Below are 20,228 nucleotides of genomic sequence, written 5' to 3' on the forward strand. Positions count from 1 at the left end.
CATTACTTATTGTAGATAATATGTAAATTTCTATCTCTGACCCAGACACCAGAGGTCTAGACATATGTGTCCTACATCTCCTAGTTAAAGACACTTCAAATTTAGTTTGTCCAAAACCAATCTATAATCTTTGGCTCACCATATTTCTTCTCAGTGAAAGACAGCATTTATCTAACTATTCAGAGCAAAAGCCTTATATTCAAGGGTTGATTTCCTTTCTCTACAGTGTAGCCAATCCTTCATCCAATCCTGTTGACTTTTTCTTCCTAAATAGTTCTCTAATTAATCTAATTTCCTTTCCATATCTACCACTACCATCCTACTTCAATTTACAGTTTTGTTCCTTGCTTTAACTATTGAAACGATTTCTTAAATGGCTAACCCTTTATCTACTGAAGGCCATTTTTTGGTCCATTATGTACATTATAGCCATATTGATCTTTTCACAATTCAAATACAAACTTTTCAGTAGCTTGTCATTTCTTTCATGATAGAGACAAGACACCTATAATGGTTTTGCTTTCACTTGACTTTTTTTGCTGCTGCACACAAATACTTTTACTCACCTCAGTGCACTTATGCATGATGCCCATCAGCCAGAAACATTTCCTTTACTTCATGGAGTTATTTTTTTCTCTTTTAAATTACAGTTCAGTGTTGACTTTCTTAAGGAAGCCTCCTTTATTTTCCTGACACTATCATCCTTTTTATACTCCCACAGAGTATTAGATATATCTTCTTTACATCAGTTGTGACAGTTGTAAATTTATATTTCATGTGATTTACTCCCTTCCTATAAAGTATAAGCTCCATGGACACAGGGATCATATTTATCTTTGCTTATCTTTAAATGATAGAATAGCAGAGTACCTGATACATGTTCAGTAGATACTCTTTTTTTTTGTTCATTTGTTTTTTTTTTTTTTTTACAAAGCTACTTTTAATACTTTGGGGTATGCCCCACAAGAATACAAAACACTTGGAAGGGGTAGCCCCCTCAACCCTGGGAGTGGCCCAGGAGGAGAGAGGCTACTTGAGGGCAAGGAAGCACAAAAGGGAACCCCTGCGGACTCAGGGCATAGGGAAGCCATCGTGCAGGGACCTGTGAGCACTACAGGAGGAGCGTGGTGGGAGTGGCTCCAGACAAGAGGGTTGAGGGTTGGACACGAAGCCACAAAGCTACTTGGGTTCCTCGTCCTCGTCTGCCTTTTTCTACTTCTGCAGCATGATCTCCGAGTCCCTCTGCTTGTGGGCGGCAGCTGAAAGCTCGTCATCCCAGCGCTTTCCTTTAACTGAGTCGCTCTGCTTTTTCCTATTCTTCTGGCGAATTCGCGCAGGTTACTTACTGCAGGTCATGGCGTCTGCAGCAGCTCCAGCCTGCCTCAGTTGCTTCCTCTCGCTCTGTCATATGTTGCAGGCCCCCTCAGTAGATTCTCTTAGACATTCAAGTAGATACTCCCTGTGAGATGGGTTTCTGTTTTATTACAACTGCAATGTGTTAGTTATTCATGAAAAAAGTAAACAATGAGGAAAGACTGACTAGCCTAATAACAGAAGAAGGACAAAACCAAAGCTGAGTGGCAGAGAAAATAAAACTATGAGTTATTTAGGGGCCAGAAAAGATTCTTCCAACTTCCAGTTATTTAGTGTTATTATTCTTGACTTAAGAGGTAAAATTAGAACACTGATTTAAATGGCCAAGAGAACATGGAGAAAAGATAGCTTGGTTAGACTGAATGAGAAGCTGAGTAGATATTTGGAAAATTTTCTCAGAGATTATTGGCTTTTATAAGTGAATTGAGCACCTGTGTAGGAATCAGGCCATCTGTACTATATTCCTATTTCTTTATCACTTATTAGCTATTTAATAAAAAATAATTTACTTAAGCTGGGCTTGGTGGCACATGCTTGTTATCCCAGCATTTGGGAGGCTGAGACAAAAGGATCGAGGTTTGCACACAGCCTCAGCTACTCAGTAAGGCTCTTTTCAATTCAGTGAGACCTGTTTTAAAATAGAGAATAAAAAATAGGGCTGGGGGTGTAGCTCAGAGGTAGAATGCCTCTGGGTTCCATCCCCAGTACCACAAAATAATAATAATAATAATAATAATAATAATAATAATAATAATAGTTATTATTATTATTATTATTATTTACTTAAATTTCCTGGAGCCTCAGTTTCCTCATTGAAAATGGAAGTCATATTGCCTTGTAGAACTTTGGAGAAATCTGGGAGATACTATGTCAACATTTTTTTTAATATAAAGTAGTTATTTAGTACAACATGATATAGTAAATTTATGTTTTATACTCTGTGCTAAGCACAAGAACAATAGATAAAGTATAAAAAGATAAAAGCAGCCATGGCCAGGATCGATATTTTGAGTTTAAAGGGACATGGTACGCTGGGCGTGGTGGCGTACACTTGTAATCCCCGCGCATGGGGGGCTTGAGACAAGAGGATTGCACAGGTTCAAAATCAGCCTCAGCTACTTAGTGAGGCTCTCAGCAACTTAGTGAGACCCTGTTTCCAAATAAAATAAAAAAATAGGTCTGGGGTGTAGCCCGGAGGTAGAAAAGCCTCTGGTTCCACCCTCAGTACCACAAAAAAAAAAAAAATTAAATGGACATGGTATCCATGTTCATAGCAACACAATTCATAATAGCAAAACTCTGGAATCAAACTAGGTGTCCATCAACAGGTGAGTGGATTACAAAATTATGGGAAATACACACAATGAAATTCTACTCAACAATAAAGAATAAAATTAAGTCATTCGTAAGAGAATGGAAAGACCTGGATAACATTATGTTAAGTGAGATTAGCCAAGTACAGAAAGAGAAGGGACGTATGTTTTCTCTAATATACTTGAGCTAGGGAGTATTTGGGGATACCAGAGGGATTCCAGATAATGGAGGGGATCCTCAGTGGAGCCCAGGAGGGAGGAAGAATGCTGAGGTCCATTAATGGAAATGCTACCTGTGACTATGTGTATATATGCGAATATAACATTGTTAACCTGGACACTTGGTATTGGGATGGAGGGAAATGGGGAGGCAGGGGAGTGGGAAGGAACCAAGTACAGTGTGAATATATGCCATTGTCAACATGATCTTTATTATGATGTTGGACTAGTGCACCAATAAAAATCATTTTTAAAAATGAATGTGGTCGTGGTAAAGAGCTTAGTTACCTTCAGAAAAGGTAGCATTAAAGTACTTAATATTCAAGGAACCTGAGTCATACTTTCTGAATGAAGCTACTTAATATATATTGGGTAAGGGAGAGAGGATGAGAAGGATTAGTAGAGGTGGGGATATTCTTCCATTACTAAAAGGAAAAATGATCATTTACATGTGGATTGAGGCTGTTCACTAGTAGCTCTATTGTCTGAAGAGCCTTGTTACCTGTAGGCTTTTTGAAGGGATATCTCTGATATATGCAAGTGATAGCAGTCTCCAATTTGATTATAAAACCCATTTCTGGTAATGAGGCTCAGAGTAGTAGTTGAGGAAAACCAGAAAACCCTGTCATAGTGATGTGAAAACATAAACTTTCCACTCAGAATGAGCAAACATAATTCTTCAGAGAAAATCTAATGCTAAGAAAATGAGCCAAAAAAATAACAACTGGAACATGGATTCTTTTCAAATGAAAAGTTGTTTTTATTTTTATATAGGAGAGTTTAAGACAGAGACATTTAAAGAAGTATGCTGAAAATGTTCAGAGATAAAGACATACCATTAAAAGGGCATAATTATGAAACAAAGCCAAACAGAATTGAAACAAAATCCAATAGATTATTAAAAATAACGAAGGGTGGAGATGTAGCTCAGTAGTAGAGTGCTTGCCTAACATGCACAAGACCCTGGGTCCAATCCCCAGCACCACAAAAAATAAAATTATAAAAAGAATAAATTAGAAAGACTGCCTATTGAAATTTTTGAAGAAATCAACAAATGGGAAGAAGTATAGACTGGACACAGTTGAAGAATGAATTAAAGAAATGGGGAAGATAATATTAACACTATCTAGAACACAGCACAAGATAGGAAAATAAAATGAGCAGTTCAGAGATAAGGATAGAGAAGACTGAATACAGTGCAATAGGAATTCCAGAGAGGATACTATGAAACCTCAATCCTAAGAGTTTTACAGAATTGAAGAAGCCACAAATCTACTTCAGCTAATAAACAGGGTAAATAAAAATAAATGTAGGCCATATCATATAGTAGTGAAACTATAGAATGCCAAGGATGAAATAACTTCCTCTGGACCACTTTAGTCAAAGCCAGTGCTATCTCTTACATAAGAAACTGCAATAAACTCATCTCTTCCCTGTTTCTTCCACACCATTATAGCAGTTTCTCAACTGCCTCCACATTTCTTCCGCACCATTATATATTCACTGATGGATAGTCAGGTTCAAGTCAGTTGCCTGCTTAAAATTTTCCCATGAATTCTCATTATATTTCAAATAAAAATCTAGATTTTTTTCTACCATGACTTTCATTTCTTGCCATTCTCTTCCTCATTCATTCCACCCTAGCCACAATGGTCTTCTTGCAAGCCAAAGATCATAGCAAGCATACTCCCACGTTAGTAAAATGTGCTTGCTGTTCCCTTGGCCTGGATATTACCTGCACCCACTTCCTTTTTATGACTTTCTCTCTACATTTGGATTTCTGTTCAAATGTTGCTTCTTAAGAAAGCCTCCCCAGATACCCTACCTAAAGTAGCACCTCCTGCCACTATCTCCATACCCATCTTTATTTTTTTAGCACTTATTCTTACTTGTTATTAAGTTATTAGTTTACTTTCTGTCTTTCGCCTCCATTGAAACATAAACTCCCTGACTAATCTCATAAATTAATTACAAAATGAGATATTCCTCACATATATTCCTTAGTGATTTTGACTACATTTTAAGTAAAAATTTTATAGCATTTTTTCACTCTTCAAAATGATAGTCTGATCTAGACCACACTTTCTTTCATTTCCTGATATAATAAATCAGTGGTATAAAAAGAAGGGTGATGGTATGTGAAAGAAAACCAAAATAGATGTTAGATAATACTAAAACTATACTAAAGCTTGATGGTGTTTTTTTATTCCAGGCATTATAAATTATTTGAACTATTAATTATGTGACTAGATTAAAAATAAGCACTCTGATTATTAATTACAAAGTGCTCACTAAAAAGAATCACTTATGTATTGTATTTTGAATAATATGTTATAAAAATGAGTATACTAAATAATATATTTAATTGCTACAGTTTTGTTATTTCTCTTTTGTTTTAGGAAATGATTTACAGCTGAGTGACTCAGAAAGTGACAGTGATGACTGAAGAAATATTTAACTGTAAATAGAACATTTAAAAGGCATGTGACAGTTTATTTTGTATTAAGAATAAAATCTAAAAGTGAGGAAACTGTGTCTTAACTTTTGATGATAAAGGAAATTAAACTTGATTCCAAATTTTAAACTTTTTAATGTATACTGGAATTTTCATTTATTATCTTCATCTAATCTTTTTTTTAAATAAAATTTTTATTGGTGCATTGTAGTCATACTTCTTAATAGGATAAAAAAAAAAAACTTGAGATATACATGCACACATCATCCAATCAGCCCTTACCCAATCCCTAACCCCTACTGTCCCCCTCCCTCCTTCCCATGCTTGGTTTCCTGATTAACTTTGATATGTTTAAGTACATCATTTGCTTTAAAGAATTTCCCTTTTCCCCCTCCCATCCCCTCAGATAGTTCACTTTAATTGCTCCTCTATAGGATCTCTTCTTCATCTAGAGTTCCACCTGTTACTCATTTCTCCCTAGTTTTTGCACATTAGGGAAAGCATCTGCTTATTTTTTGGTGACATTTCACTGCAAATGCCATCACTTTGTTCTCCTTTATGGCTGGGTAAATTCCATTGTGTACACATCCCAGAGTTTTGTAATCCACTCATCTGTTAAAGGACATCTTGGCTGATTCCACAGTTTGGCAATGGTGAATTGTGCATCTATGAACATGGTTGCTCATGCATTAGTTTGGTATTTTGGTTTTCATTCTTTTTGGTAGATACCCAGAGGTGGTATTGCTGGGTCATATGGTAAGTTTGTTTCCCTTCTTCTGAGGATCTTCCATACTGTTTTCTAAAGTGATTGCATTAAATTTTTTTTGGTGTTCAATTCCAACTTTCTTTTTCTTTACATTATTTTATTTTTATACATTTACTTATTTATTTATTTTCAGAAAAAAAATCTATCCTAACATGAAATATGAACTCTAAACACCCAAAACAATCTCGAAAAAGAACACAGCTAGAAGATGTACAATTTCTGATTTCAAACCTTATAAAGCAACAATAATCAAAACAGTATAGTACTGCTATAAAGGCAGTGGAGTAAAATATATAAGCCATATAAAATATATAAACCAGTGGAGTAAAATAAAAAGCCTAGAAATAAATTCTTCCATATATGGTCAAGTTATTTTGACAAGATGTCCAAGAACATTTGGTGAAGGAAATAATAATCTTTTCTCTAAATATTGTTGAAAAATAACAATTACATGAAAAGGCATAAAATTGGACCCTTACCTAACACCATATACAAATATTAACTCAAAAAAGATAAAAGACCTAAATGTAAATCTTAAGACTATAAACTTTTAGAAGAAAACCAAGAAGCAAAACCCAATACACCCTCAAACTGCACCAATACTTCATATTTTGACCAAAAGAACAGATCTGGGAAGAAGTGGAAAATGCAAAATCAAATGACTGAAAAATGTTGAATAAACAGCATTATTAATATACAAAATATTTATATTACTGAACTAGTAACAGGTAATGTTCTCTGTGTCTGTAAAACTTCTGAACCACATAGCTGATTTGTTAAATCTAGTCCATGCCAGCTTCCAAAACCCAGAAAAGATCTTAGTTAGCTTCATTCTTTGATGCTTCATCAAAATTTTCTACGAGATCTGGAACATCATCATTTTCTTCATCGATGTCTTCTGGTTTTGGTGCTTTGCTACCCAACACTTGCCGTGGGAACTGTTCAGCCAGCTGTCTAAGGCTCGTCAGGCTGTTGGCACCGAGCTGACTTAATATCCCAGGAAGCATTTCTGTGATTGTCTTGGCTTCTGCGTGACCAGTGATTGAGAAGGTGTTAGCAGAGAAGGAAGCCTGGACCTTGGGATTGTTGAAATGAATAACTGTCCCATCATCTTTAATCATATTCACCTCTTTGATACCAGCAATATTATTCACAGCCAGTTTTTTTTTTTTTTTTTTTTTTTTAGAGAGAGAACTCTGAAGCTTTTTTGTCATCAGCTGTAGCTGTTCTATGTACCACCTTCTTTCTGCGAGCTGTACCCTTGTCCCCTATACGGACCTGAGCCTGAAGTTTGGCTAAATTTTCTTGATTCATGCTGTTGGTAAATCTGCAGCAGGGAGGGTCCTCCAACACCAGCATGTGGCAAGAACAAGATGGCTGACTCCAGGAGAGAAATTTAAAATTAGTGTTTCTCAAATTCCTAAGATCTGAGAATTCTAAGAATCCATTTATGAATCATGAGAATTGTTTGTTAAAAGTATAAGTTATTAAAGCCAGGCATGGTGGCACATACCTGTAATCCCAGTACTTGGGAGACTGAGAAAGGAGGATCACAGCTTCAAAGCTAGCCTCAGAAATTTAGCAAGACCTTGTTTCAAAATAAAGCCATGAGTGGTGATTCATGCCTTTAATCCCAGTACTTGGCAGGCTCAAACAGGACAGGTTTGTGACCAGCCTCAGCAACTTACCAAGATCCTATTCCAAAATAAAAAATTAAAAGTTTGGGAGTATAGCTCAGAGGTAGAACCACCTGGGTGCAATCCCCAGTGTCAAAATGTAATATTAAAATAAAATAGGGCTGCGGGTGTAGCTCAGAGGTAAAATGCCCCTGGGTCCAATCCCTAGTACGAGAGAGAGAGAGAGGAAGAGAGAGAGAGAGAGAGAGAGAGAGAGAGAGAGAGAGAGAGAGAGAGAGAAAAGGAAGAAGAAGAAGAAGAAGAGGAGGAGGAGGAGGAGGAGGAGGAGGAGGAGGAGGAGGAGGAGGAGGAGGAGAGAAGCAATCAAACAAACAAACAAACAAAAAACACAGATTCTTAGGTCCCTACAATATCTACTGAATCAGAATTTTCATGGATGACCATTTTGATATTTATTCTGTCTATCCAAGAGCAAGGGAAATCTTTCCATCTTCCAAAGTCTTCAATGTTTTTCTTTAGTGTTTTATAATTTTCATTGTAGAGGTCTTTCACGTCTTTGGTTAGGTTTATTTTTAGGTATTTTATTGATTTTGAGATTATTGTGAATGGTTATTGTGATTTTGAGGTTACTGTATTTTTTTCTCTGTGGATTTATGGTTGGCAAATAGGCTACTGATTATCGTTAGGTTGATTTTGTTTCCTGCTTTTTGCTTAATTGGTTAATCAGCTCTAATAGTCTTTTGGTTGAGTTTTTTGTGTCTTCTAGGTACAGGATCATGTCATCTGCAAACAAAGATAATTTTAATTCTTCTTTTCCTATTTGAATACTTTGATATTCTCTTTTCTTATTGCTCTGGCAATATAGTCTTGAGGACTATATTGAAAAGGAGTGATGAGTAGTCATCCTTGTCTTATTCCTGATTTTAAAAGTGATTCCTGCAGTTTTTTTCTCCATTTAATATAATGCTGGCTTTGAATTTATTATATATTGCCTTAATGATGTTGAAATACATTCCTTCTATTCCAATTTTTGCAATTTTTTTTTTTTTTGCAGTACTGGGAATGGAACCCAGGGTCATGCTACCTCTGAGCTACACCCTCAACCCTGTTTTTTATTCTTCATTTTTTGGAAACAGGGTCTCACTGAGTTGCAAAGGGCCTCATTAAATAGCTGAGGCTATCTGTGTACTATGATCTTAGGATTACAAGCATAAGCCACCATACCCAGTGGTCTTCTGCAATGTTTTTTTTTTTTTTAACATGAATGACTGTTGGATTTTGTTAAATGCCTTTTCAGGATCTATTGATGTGATCATGTGATTTTTGTCCTTAGTTCTATTTATGTGGTGAATATCATGTATTGATTTGTGTATATTAAACCAGCTTTACATATAAATGGATTACAAAATTATGGGAAATATACACAAAGGAATTCTACTCAGCAATAAAGAGGAACAAAAATACATCATTTGCAAGAAACAGAAGGACCTGGAGAACATTATATTAAGTGAGATTAGCCAATCACAGAAAGTGAAGGGTCATTTGTTTTCTCTAATATGCAGAATAAGGAGTTTCTCTAAATGCAGAATAAGAGTAACGTGGATATAAGAGAGACCAGATAATGGTGGAGAAACCACAGTGGAGCCAAGGAGGAAATCTAAGGGTAGGGGAGGAGGAAGACTGAGGTCCATTAATAGAAATACTACCATCAACTATGCATATACATGTGAATATACCAATGTCAATCTGGATACTCTGTATTGGGAGGGAGGGAAATGGGGAGGCAGGGAGGGAGCACCAAGTGCTATGTGTGTGCATGTACATCATTGTCAACATGATTCACTCTGATGTGAGATTATAATATACCAGTAAAAGCACACAAAAAAGTATTTTTAAGGAAAAGGCATACTCTAAATGACTTTTATCACCAAGAAAGTTTAATTTGCTTGTGTAGGATAAAATTAAGATTCATCTTTGATATTACTCAATTCTATGAGTGCTATCAATATATTGTCCTAATCCAAAGAAGAATCTCTTCTAAACAAACAAGTATCAGGAAAAAAATGTTCATACTCTAAAGTTTGGTATTTGGGGTGCCTATGGGCAGAGATGAGCATTGCCTACAGGTGCTATTCCATCTGTTCTGCCAGCTCGAGTGCCAATTCAAGGGAAGCCACTGACATAATTAGATATTTAGGCATCTATTCCTCTACTAGTCAAGTTGACTAGTAACTTTTGATTATTCATTTTGCATTCAGAGTCATTAGCCAAACTAGGTCATAAAAGTCATTGCTTTCTAAAAGAAGACTCACAGATTAATCATTAATACCATAGTCAGAAATGAAGCTAGACTATTCTTTGGGTAAAGGTTAGATGGGGGCGGGAGGAAGAGTAAAATAGAAGATGAGAAAACATGGTCAAAGTCTGAGTTAAAGTTTAGGGAGGAAAAGGCTCTTTTTTGTTTTGTTGATAAACTATTCAAATGGATAATGTAATATTTTTGCAAGCAATAGAATCATGGCTTTTTCTCTCTCATATTCTCAAATAATTAACTTCTGGTATGCTTGACCTCCTTGTGCTATAGTTTTCATAGACTAACCTAATGGTTTAATTTTTCTTATTCCTTTTTTGGCTTTGGTCATTTTTCCCCTTTTCTTTTGACTGAGAATTAGAGTGTTATCATGTTCTTTTGTTCTTCTTTTACCTCTTTGACTTAGCAAAAATAATAGATTATAATATGCACCTATTGTCATCAAGTTCTTGTTTCTTTCTTTTAAGTACTAAATATGATATTCTGGAGTCATTAAAGATTCCATCCACTGAAAATTAAGGATAATGTTTGCAGTGGTGTCTAGAAAGGATCTAGTTCACAATTTTTGCACACATTAAATTGCATTTTTAAAAGAAAGGGTGGATTCAGCTTTAAATGAGAAAATAAAAACACAGTAAATGGCTTTAAAAGCAGAATGATTCCAACACTTTTCACTGATTTCTCTAGCCTTACCTTTTAAATTGTTCAAAATATCTTTCTAGCTGAACTTAATGTTGTTGAAAACCTAAGTCAACAATCTTTCTCATTTCTCAAATTCAGTTTCATAATGACTTTCCCTCTTCAAAGCCATTCAATTTCCCAACATCCGTATATTTCCATTTTCATAGCTTCCATGCCTGAATAATGGCCAAAGTTGTTACTGATACTAATCTCTACCTTTCCTATCTGTTATGATACTGTAAAAATTCCAGATCTGCCACTTATTGGCCATGTAATTTTCAATAAGTTACTTAACCTTTTGGAACATTAGTTTCTATAATATAGGGATAGTAGTAAGAACCAAAATAAATAAATGTATTAGTTACACACACACACACACACACACACACATGCATGCACATACATATTAGTTTTGCACATGCTAAGTGTCCAATCAATTGCAATGATTGTTATCCTGAAACTAGTTTTTAAGTTTGTGCTTGAGATGTTGTATTCTTAACTATCTTGCACTCATTTGCCAAGATAATTTTTCTTAAACAGATAAGCTGTGTTAATTCTCTAGTATTATTTTATCCCATCTCATGACCTGTGATGTAATGTACTCACTTCCCCATGCTTTACCTTTTACACAATCAGTCTTTTGAACTAGTGTACTAACCCTTTCTTTTCCTATAGCTTCCAGCTTTACGTTAAGTCAAACAGCTACTGAAACTGACACCCACAGGGTTAAACCTAGTTGCCGTAGCTATCCCTCCTCCCCCCAAGTCCCCTTTTCACTGTAGGCTGGCAGCTGTCCTAACTGCCTACTGAAGCCAAATGCTTGAGGAGAGAGAGAAAGGAGCCAGCTATGAATCCTTTCCAGAAAAATGAGTCCAAGGAAACACTTTTTTCACCTGTCTCCACTGAAGAGGTACCACCTAGACCGCCCAGCCCTCCAAAGAAGTCGCCTCCGGTGAGTTCTCACATTCAGTTTTCCCTCTGACAGTAAAAGCCTTGTTCTCATGCTTTTTCTCCTTGGCCTTTAGAACTTCAAGCTGAGCTATAATAGCGTATAAAAACTATTCTGTCTTGAAGTTAGAATTACCTGAAAACCAAATCTAAACAAAAGGTTTCTTTACTTAAGCAAGAAGCAGCAGAAGGAGGTAGTCAGAGTTGTTTATTTGGGATCCAGAGCCTGGATGTAGAGTTCATTGCATATTCTGAGTTTCCCTGGGGGGGGAAAAAGCAATTTGAATGTCCAGGGAAACTTGGCAAGCATTCCTGTCTGGAGAACTGTGTGTGATTGTTCTGTCTTTACCAATATGAAAACTCAGCCCTTAGTTACTCCTGTGTGCAGAGTCTTCTTCTGGAAAATGAGAGAAGTTTTAGAATAGGTTCAATTTCTGATAGTAAGTATCCCCAGTTTTTAGCGAGAGACAGAACAGAAAAACAAAGAATAATGTTTTACATTGTATGCTTGTTAAAGTTCTTCCAAAATTATCATCTCATTTAATCCTCATATCAAAATCCTAGAAGTGGAGAGGTTTTAGTAATGATAACCAATATTTACTGAGTTCTTACTATAGACCAAGAGGTAGTATTATTCTCAGTTTTTTGAAATTACAGAACTGAGACACTAAAAGGGAGTAGTGAGATGTCCAGCTTTGTATTTTAGCATAACTAGTGACAGTGTTACAGTTAGTGACAATAAGTTTCTAAACTTTGGGTTGCATAGTTCTCAAGCTGTGAGCTAGAAAAATAAAAAGCCCAATTCATCACATCTTTAAAGCAAGTTATTATATAGTAACAAATATTTATATTTAGGAAGGTTGTATATCCATATATGTGGATAAAATAATTAATATATTAATTTCGTATATGCATTTATTTCCTTATTAGATATCTTCTGGCCCCAAAGAATTTAAGTATGCTTACAAAATGTACAAAGTTGTTTTGAAATCAGGGACAATATAAATCTCATGTTATGATTTGACTCTTCCAAGGATAGATATATTTCTATTCCCCCTCACATTACTTGATTTTTTTTAAATGGGTAGGGATCTGAAATAAAACATGATGTTACTTATATTCTGTCTGAAATAGTGCATAAACTAGCACTGTCCTTCTAATAACTAGTAGGATTATCATGAAAATGCTATAGAATCTCTTTAGTAGGAAGAATGGACAATTCATTTTACAGGATTCAGAACTCTTTGCCCAAAGCCCAATGGGCTTATTTTTAGGATTTCTGCCCTCCCTGACTAGCTCTGTTCCTGTCTCAGAAGCCTCAGAAGGGATGCCATTTTGCTGCCAGGATTCCTTCCAGCATGGTGAACAGGGCAGGTGGGGATAAAAGGGGCCCTTCCCCACAGTGACTCTCAGCAGGACACAGATAGCTAAGTCTAACTACCTGGATGTCAAGCACCCCATGGGCCATCTCTTCATTCTATTCTTAGCAATAAATATGGTTATTCTCTCCCTCAAAGCCCCTGGCTTTTCTTTTAGTAGTGTGGGGAGATAAGCAGGTCCTGGATCAATGGACGTTTGAGCAGTTCCATGTTAAACAAAGAACAAAGTAATATTCAGATTTGCTTTTTTTTTACTCAGAGGTCAGCAATGTAATCACTTTTTGTGGGATAATACCTGTTTCATGAAGAGTAGAGATATAGCAATTTGAAATAAAATTTTCAGGTGTGGAGCAATCTAATGGTTTAATCAGGGGAAAACAGCTGATGCTTGAATCATTGTCATTTTATTACATAGAAAATCTGTGGCTCCAGCTATCCACTGAGCATTGCCTTCATTGTGGTGAATGAATTCTGTGAACGCTTTTCCTATTATGGCATGAAAGGTAATTTTGTGTCCCAGAGTCTTCTCCACTCATCCTCAACCCATGTTTCTAGTAGCCTCATCTCCTTGTATGCACTTGTTCCTCTTGTCCACTCTGCCTTGATTAAAAAAAAAACTGGTCCTTTTTTGGCTAAGACCTTCCATAAATGCCTCGTGGGATTTTGTTTAATAACTCATGATGACCAAGATGAGAGACACTTGACAGAAATCACATGACCTGTGAGGATACAAGTGGAAGAGCTCTGAAGTGAGCTCCATTCTCCTCAGATCGATCTATAAACTGTACTGTTGCTGGGAAGGAGAAGAAAGGGATATTGGAAGCACCATGTTACCCTCAATCTTGGCCTCAATGCTGCTATTGGGTGCACATCAACAAAGGGAGGGGAGCATCATATCTGTATATTCAGCATAGCCCCATTCACTCTCATACTCCTGGGCCCTGTTTCTGCTGCTTGGCAGTCACCCCTCAGTTGCTTCACTGAAAGGAGTGCTGAAGATCAAGATCATCTTCAAAGACCAGAGATCAAATATATTTGATGAGTTATATTAAGGCATCTGTCTTGTTTTTTGTTTTGTTTCCTCTCAGCTGTGCTGACCCTGTATTTCCTATATTTCCTGCACTGGAATGAAGACACCTCCACATCTGTATACCATGCTTTCAGCAGCCTCTGTTATTTCACTCCCATCCTGGGAGCAGCCATTGCCGACTCGTGGCTGGGGAAATTCAAGTAAGGAAGGTGGGCGGTCATATCCCCAGACTAATAGTGCACAAGTTTATCCTTCCAGCCTCTTTTCTCCAAGCAAGAAGATACTTAGGTCATACATGACAGCTAAGGATCTAAGACTGCACAGAAAAGCTATTTCCCTCCATTATCAATTTCTCCAATGTTTTTACACCCTTTTCAATCAAAAGGATTTAAGGTTCTCCAGGTCTTTCCATCTTCTTGCAAATGACATGATTTTGTTCTTCTTTATAGCTGAGTAGAATTCCATTGTGTGTATTTGGTGGGAGTACAAACTAGCCACTTTGAAATTCAGTATGGAGATTCCTTAGAAAACTGGGAATGGATCCACCATATTATCCAGCTATACCACTCCTGGGTATCTTTCCAAAGGGGTTGAAATCAGAAAATTACAGTAATATATGCATACCCATGTTCATAGTAGCACAATTCGTAATAGCCAAAATATGGAACCAACCTAGGTTTCCATCAACAGATGAATGGATTCTAATTTTATTTTGATCTCAGTGAGGATTAAGATTGCTGCTCACTAAAAAATTTATAATTTTAAAGACTTTGATGTGGTTATTTGATATTTTCTCCTTCTCTCCTCTAGACTGAATCATACTAATTCCTTTAGTGTATTTTTATGAGTCCCACTTTCCAGTTCTTTTGCCATCTCTATTCCTCCTCCTCTCCTCTCCTCCTTCTCCTTTTTGTTCTTAACTAAGGATTGAACATAGGGGCATTATACTGCAGAACCACACTCTCAGCCCTTTTTCTTTTTTTTATTTTTGAAACAGGGTCTCACTAAGTTACCACAGTGGGCTCAAACCTCCAATACTTCTGTCTCAGCTTCCCAGCTGGGATTACAAGTGCACTACCACACCTGGCTTGTTTCTCTTCTTAGCCTTTTATTCTGTAATTTCCTTCTAAAGAATCTAATAAATATTTTCATGAGTTAAAATAATGTTCCATTCATTTCAGTATCTTTTAAGTCTCTGAAAATGGCACCGAGACATTATATGGTGTAATGTTATAGTTGTCCTCTCTAACATTATCCTCATAGACTAGAGATAGATCTTAGATTTCCATTACCTAGTTATTTTCTATGGATTTGTCATCCATATCTTTGTCTAAATTAATAATTTTCAAAGTACATTCTGTTAAAAATCCGGTTAGATAGGATGTAATGACTTGTGTGGGAAAACAAAGTTTTCATAGTCAAATATATTTGGGAAAAGGGTAGGCTAAATAAACCTAAAACTATTTCTTTACTGAATAACTCTTATAGCCTTTAACAAGTTAATATGTGCTCTACTGTAAAAGCTCCAGGAGAAGGTTATAGTTTGTAGTATCGCTCATACTAATTTGACCATGGAATATTTTTCAGGTGGTTTTGTGAACCTAATGCTCCATATGATCCCATTGTAAATACTAAGTTATATCTTAATTTGGCCTACATTTATATGAAATGTCCTAAAATATTTAATCAGTACATAATACATATTTATAGACATGGTACAGTACTAAACACGGTTGCATGACTTGGCAGAGGGAATAATGGGTGGGTGCCTGAGTTCTACATTTGCTACATTTGTGGTAGTAGACATTGGGAGTAAACATCCAGATAGGAAACAGCATTATGTTTAGAATAAAACATATAAGCTATAATTTTTTTTTTTGGGTGGTACTGGCTTTCCTGGAAGCCCTTCTACCTCCGGGCTACACTCCAAGACCTATTTTATATTTTTATTTGGAAACAGGGTCTCTTAAGCCAGCACAGCTGGCTTAGAACCTGCGTGATCCTCCTGTCTCCGCCTCCCAAGCGCGGGGATTACAAGCGTGCGCCACCATGCCTGGCCTCATAAGCTATAATCATTTTATTCAGTTGTAGGATAAGGAAGCACACAGATGACATAGCACTGTTATTTTAAAAATAATTTCCTTTAAGATTGAGGAAGTACAATTCTGGGATTTAGCTTCCTGCCTATTTCAATAACTTCCTGCCTATTTCAGAGAAAATTTAACAACCTATACTTGTCCCTTCAACTCAATTATTCTAGAACTATTTTAATATTTTGTTAAGGTACAACTTATATAAAATACACCAGTCCAAAAATCTTAAGTGTATAGTTTGATGAATTTTTACATACATATCACCATACATATCATCTAGATTATTCTCCCTAGGATTTTTGAACCTTCTATATTCTCCTTTAATGCCTTCATATTCTCCTCAGAACAAATTTGTTTCTGTACCTAAAAGCAGGAGCAACTCTAGTAACTTTAAACAACAAAATTCTTAATATTTCCTTTTCTGTCTTCTTTCTCATTACCATTATTCCCCGAATTTTAAGAGAATAATCTGTGTTTTTTGTCTTCCTTTGTCTCTTCATTATTGTTTCTTATAGTAGGATAATATAGTGCAATGCAAGAGAATATAAGCAAATTCAATTTTATCTGATCCAATTTAATTCAGTAATGTTTATTGAGAACTTTCTACTTGTTCAAAAGACCATGGGTCTTAAAGAGATGAATCACACATAATACCTACTTCACATTGTTTAAGTTTAAATAGCTTTAATACAGACCAGGCTGCATAAGTACAATAAGAAGTGATATAAATCATCATCTTCACCGGGCGTGGTGGTGCACGCTTGTAATCCCTGCGCTTGGGAGGCTGAGACAGGAGGATCGTATGGGTTCGAAGCCAGCCTCAGCTACTTAGTGAGGCTTTCAGCAACTTAGGGAAACCCTGTTTCCAAATAAAACATAAAAAAGGTCTGGGAGTATAGCCCAGAGGTAGAAAGCCTCTGAGTTCCACCCCTAGTACCACCAAAATAAATAAATAAATAAATAAATAAATAAATAAATAAATAATCATCTTCTTACCTGAAATTACTTCCTATAAAACCACTGGTCATGATCTCTTTGTTGACAAATTCCAGTGGCCTTTTAAAAATCTTTACTAATTTTGAACTTGTCTTATAATTTTAATCCATTTATCACTTCTATATTTTTGAAATTTCCTGGCCTTCTCTAACACTGTATTTTCTCATTTTTTCTCTTACATTTTTGGATTATTCTTTACCTGGCCCCCCCCCTTTTTTTTTTTTTTGCTTCTTGTTACTTAAACTTTTTTATGAATACAAGCATTTATCCCAGGTTATATCTTTCATACTCTTCTCTCTAGATTGCCCCTTAGCAAGCCCAGTAGTGTCTATTAGCTATGTGTATATAGCCCCTCAAATTGTGTTAAACCCTTGTGTTCAAACTGTAGTTTGCATTTAAACACTAGGAAGCATCATAACTGCATACTGAAATTCACCTTGGCTATCCTTTCTGCTGAATTCCCTACATCCCCACATTCAATCAGTCATAAAATTCTATGAATTATATTGCTGACAATATCTCTCACATTTACTCCTCTTCAACACTAAGTCTGATTATCATTAATTACTACCATCTTATTTTGGTCTTCATTGCCTCTAAATTGGAAAATGGAAAGAGACATCTAAAATGTTTGTTCTGCTTCCAATATCTTTTTCATATCATTGAGCCTGTACACTACTGCCAAGTTAATCTTCCTAAGAAAAATATCTAATCACATTATTACTTGGCTCAAACGTTTCTGGACTAACTCGTTATCTGCCAGTCTCACTCCAAGTTCCCTTCCTGTGTTTATTGTGATGATTACTCTCTTTTGAGGACAGCCACTGGGGAAACACCGACTGCTAATAATTCCGAATAATGAATAGCCGGTGGCATCTACTTTTCATATTTGCTTGCATTGTTTCTACCTTATGGAATTCCCTCCATCACCATCCTTTTATGTCTAAACCTTTTGGGACTCAGCTCAAATACAATGGAGTGTTCTTTGCACTCTCAGTTTTCACTACTATCCAGAAGTAATCTAATCTTTGAACTTTTTTTTTTACCCTCATTGACATTTACCAAATTCTATTTTATTATAATTATTTGTATATAAATCTTAACTCTTCTTCCAGAAACTTAAAGGACAAAGCCATTTATTTTATTTTTATCAATAGACCCTAGAACAGTGCCTGGTATTTAGCTGGAAGCCTGCAACAAATATTTGAATTAATATACTTACTTTCAGATCCTCAGATGTAAGTATAAGACTGAGGATAGGTATGGATAGACCTGAAGATGACTTTTATTTTGTTGTGGGTATTGTTTTTTTAATAACAAAACTTTTTTGGGAATGACTTGTTATCTCTTTCAGAATGAGAGTGAGGTAAAGGAAACATGGATAACAGAGTCTATTATAGATGAGAGAGAGAGAGAGAGAGAGAGAGAGAGAGAGAGAGACAGACAGACAGACAGACAGACAGACAGAGAATCACATATACAGATAGAATGTATATCCAAGAAAATAAGTAATCCAAGAAAATAAGTGAAAACATCACAAAAAGAGAAAGCTTCTCCTTCACCCTTCTTAATTTGGACCTAAAGCCTTCTTTTCTTCACTAGTTACAAATTGTGTGTTTCGAACTACACACTTTCCTCAGTGTCTGCCTGTCTCTCTCCTCTCTCTCTCTCCATCTCTCTCTCTCTCTCTCTCTCTCTGTCTCTCTGTCTCTCTCTCTCTCTCTCTCTCTCTCTCTCTCTCTCTCTCTCTCTCTCTCTTTCTCTCTCTCTCTCTCCTCTCTCTCTCTCTCCTCTCTCCTCTCCCTCTCCCTCTCCCTCTCTTCCTCCCTTGATGTGTGGATGTGTGTGTGTGTATAATTCTTTCAGGTGTTATCTTCTGGATAAAAATCCTTCTGTAACATTAAAAATATTTTTCAAATTTTAAGAAACAATTTTCTTAATTCGGTAAACAACTGTTAAAAGCCCTTCCTCTGTTTACTATCTCAGAGTACAAGCTATGTTAAGAGGAAATGGTCAACCAGAATCTGTGACTCTTGTATAAGGAAATCTTTATGGCAAGGAGGGAAATGAGGCTTCCTTTGAGGCTACACATAAGAAAGACTAGCTAATAAGTATACAGCGGAACATAAAACTTAGCAAACATGTGTATTGGTTCATGATGATTTCTATAATTACCTACTGAGAAGGAGGCTAATTCTTTTTTGTGGTGGTGGTACTAGGGATTAAATCCTCTGAGCTACACTCCTAACCCTTTTTTATTTCTTGTTTTGAAACAGGGCCCTGCTAGGTTGTTGAGAGTCTCACTAAATTGCTGATGCTGGTCTCAAACCTGCAATCCTCCTGTCTCTCAAGAACTGGAATTAAAGTCATGGGCCACCATACCTGGCCTAGAGTCACATTGCTTTTAAGAGAGAAAAATACTCTTAGTTCTATGACATAGTTATACAGCCCATGCCTGTCAGTCTGGGTTCTTGACGTTGGCTGTTAGAATCATTCTCTGAAGTGGGTTCATTATGCTTTTGGACATCTTTTCCATACTTTTGCTTTTGTCCATCTTTTCTTCATGCAAGGTCTCTTCTTATGCCATCACGGTACACACTCCTCAGTCTCTGCAAATACTCCTAAATTCCTAAGCCCTTATTTAAAATGACTCTGAGCTGAGCATGGTGGCACACACCTATATTTCCAATACAAGGGAGGCTGAGTAGGAGGGTCCCAGGTTCCAGGCCAGCTTCATCAATTTAATGAGACTCAGCAACTTAGCAAGATCCTATTTCAAAATTAAAAATAAGGGCAGAGGGTCTAGATCAGAGGTGAAATGCCCCTGGATGATTCAATCTCCAGTCCCCGCCCCCCACCACCACTACCAAAAAAAAAAAAAAAAAAAAAAACAGAAAGAAAAGAAGAAAGAAAAAAAATATGGCTCTGGCTTTTGATATCCTTATGGTGAAATAAAACTTATGACCTTTCCTTCTTTTCTTTTTCCACGTTAACATGCTTTGTGTCAAAACTAAAAAAATGCTGAG

General features: G+C 36.3%; 3 protein-coding genes and 1 pseudogene across 4 annotated transcripts in view; 2 read left to right on the forward strand and 2 right to left on the reverse strand.

The window, feature by feature from the left end:
- EAF2 (ELL associated factor 2) overlaps positions 1–5,352 on the forward strand; it is a gene marked incomplete at both ends in the record, with an annotated part of 45,105 nt that extends 39,753 nt beyond the window's left edge. The window contains one exon of the mRNA XM_080696791.1: positions 5,306–5,352. Within this exon, the coding sequence (XP_080552917.1) occupies positions 5,306–5,352 (47 nt within the window). The remainder of the gene's footprint in view (positions 1–5,305) is intronic.
- LOC308263113 (small EDRK-rich factor 2-like) lies at positions 1,180–3,481 on the reverse strand (annotated as a pseudogene). Its single transcript has 2 exons — positions 3,356–3,481; positions 1,180–1,317 (listed from the first exon to the last, which is right to left on the reverse strand). The product of its transcript is annotated as a small EDRK-rich factor 2-like (transcript).
- Positions 5,353–6,945: 1,593 nt separating the features above from the next.
- On the reverse strand, positions 6,946–7,441 carry LOC308262826 (transcription factor BTF3 homolog 4-like; the record flags this gene model as incomplete). The annotated part of the gene is made up of 2 exons (XM_080695523.1): positions 6,946–7,256; positions 7,387–7,441. The coding sequence occupies 2 exons, from the start codon at positions 7,439–7,441 to the stop codon at positions 6,946–6,948; spliced, it is 366 nt and encodes a 121-aa protein (XP_080551649.1).
- Positions 7,442–11,588: 4,147 nt separating this feature from the next.
- SLC15A2 (solute carrier family 15 member 2) overlaps positions 11,589–20,228 on the forward strand; it is a gene marked incomplete at its 3' end in the record, with an annotated part of 31,747 nt that continues 23,107 nt past the window's right edge. Inside the window, exons 1-3 of the mRNA XM_080695587.1 lie at positions 11,589–11,708; positions 13,499–13,586; positions 14,172–14,313. Coding sequence (XP_080551713.1) covers positions 11,604–11,708; positions 13,499–13,586; positions 14,172–14,313 — 335 coding nt within the window. The 5' untranslated portion in view covers positions 11,589–11,603. The remainder of the gene's footprint in view (positions 11,709–13,498; positions 13,587–14,171; positions 14,314–20,228) is intronic.

This window comes from Muscardinus avellanarius (genome assembly GCF_963383645.1).
Source record: "Muscardinus avellanarius genome assembly, chromosome: 5".
Classification (NCBI taxonomy): Eukaryota; Metazoa; Chordata; class Mammalia; order Rodentia; family Gliridae; genus Muscardinus; species Muscardinus avellanarius.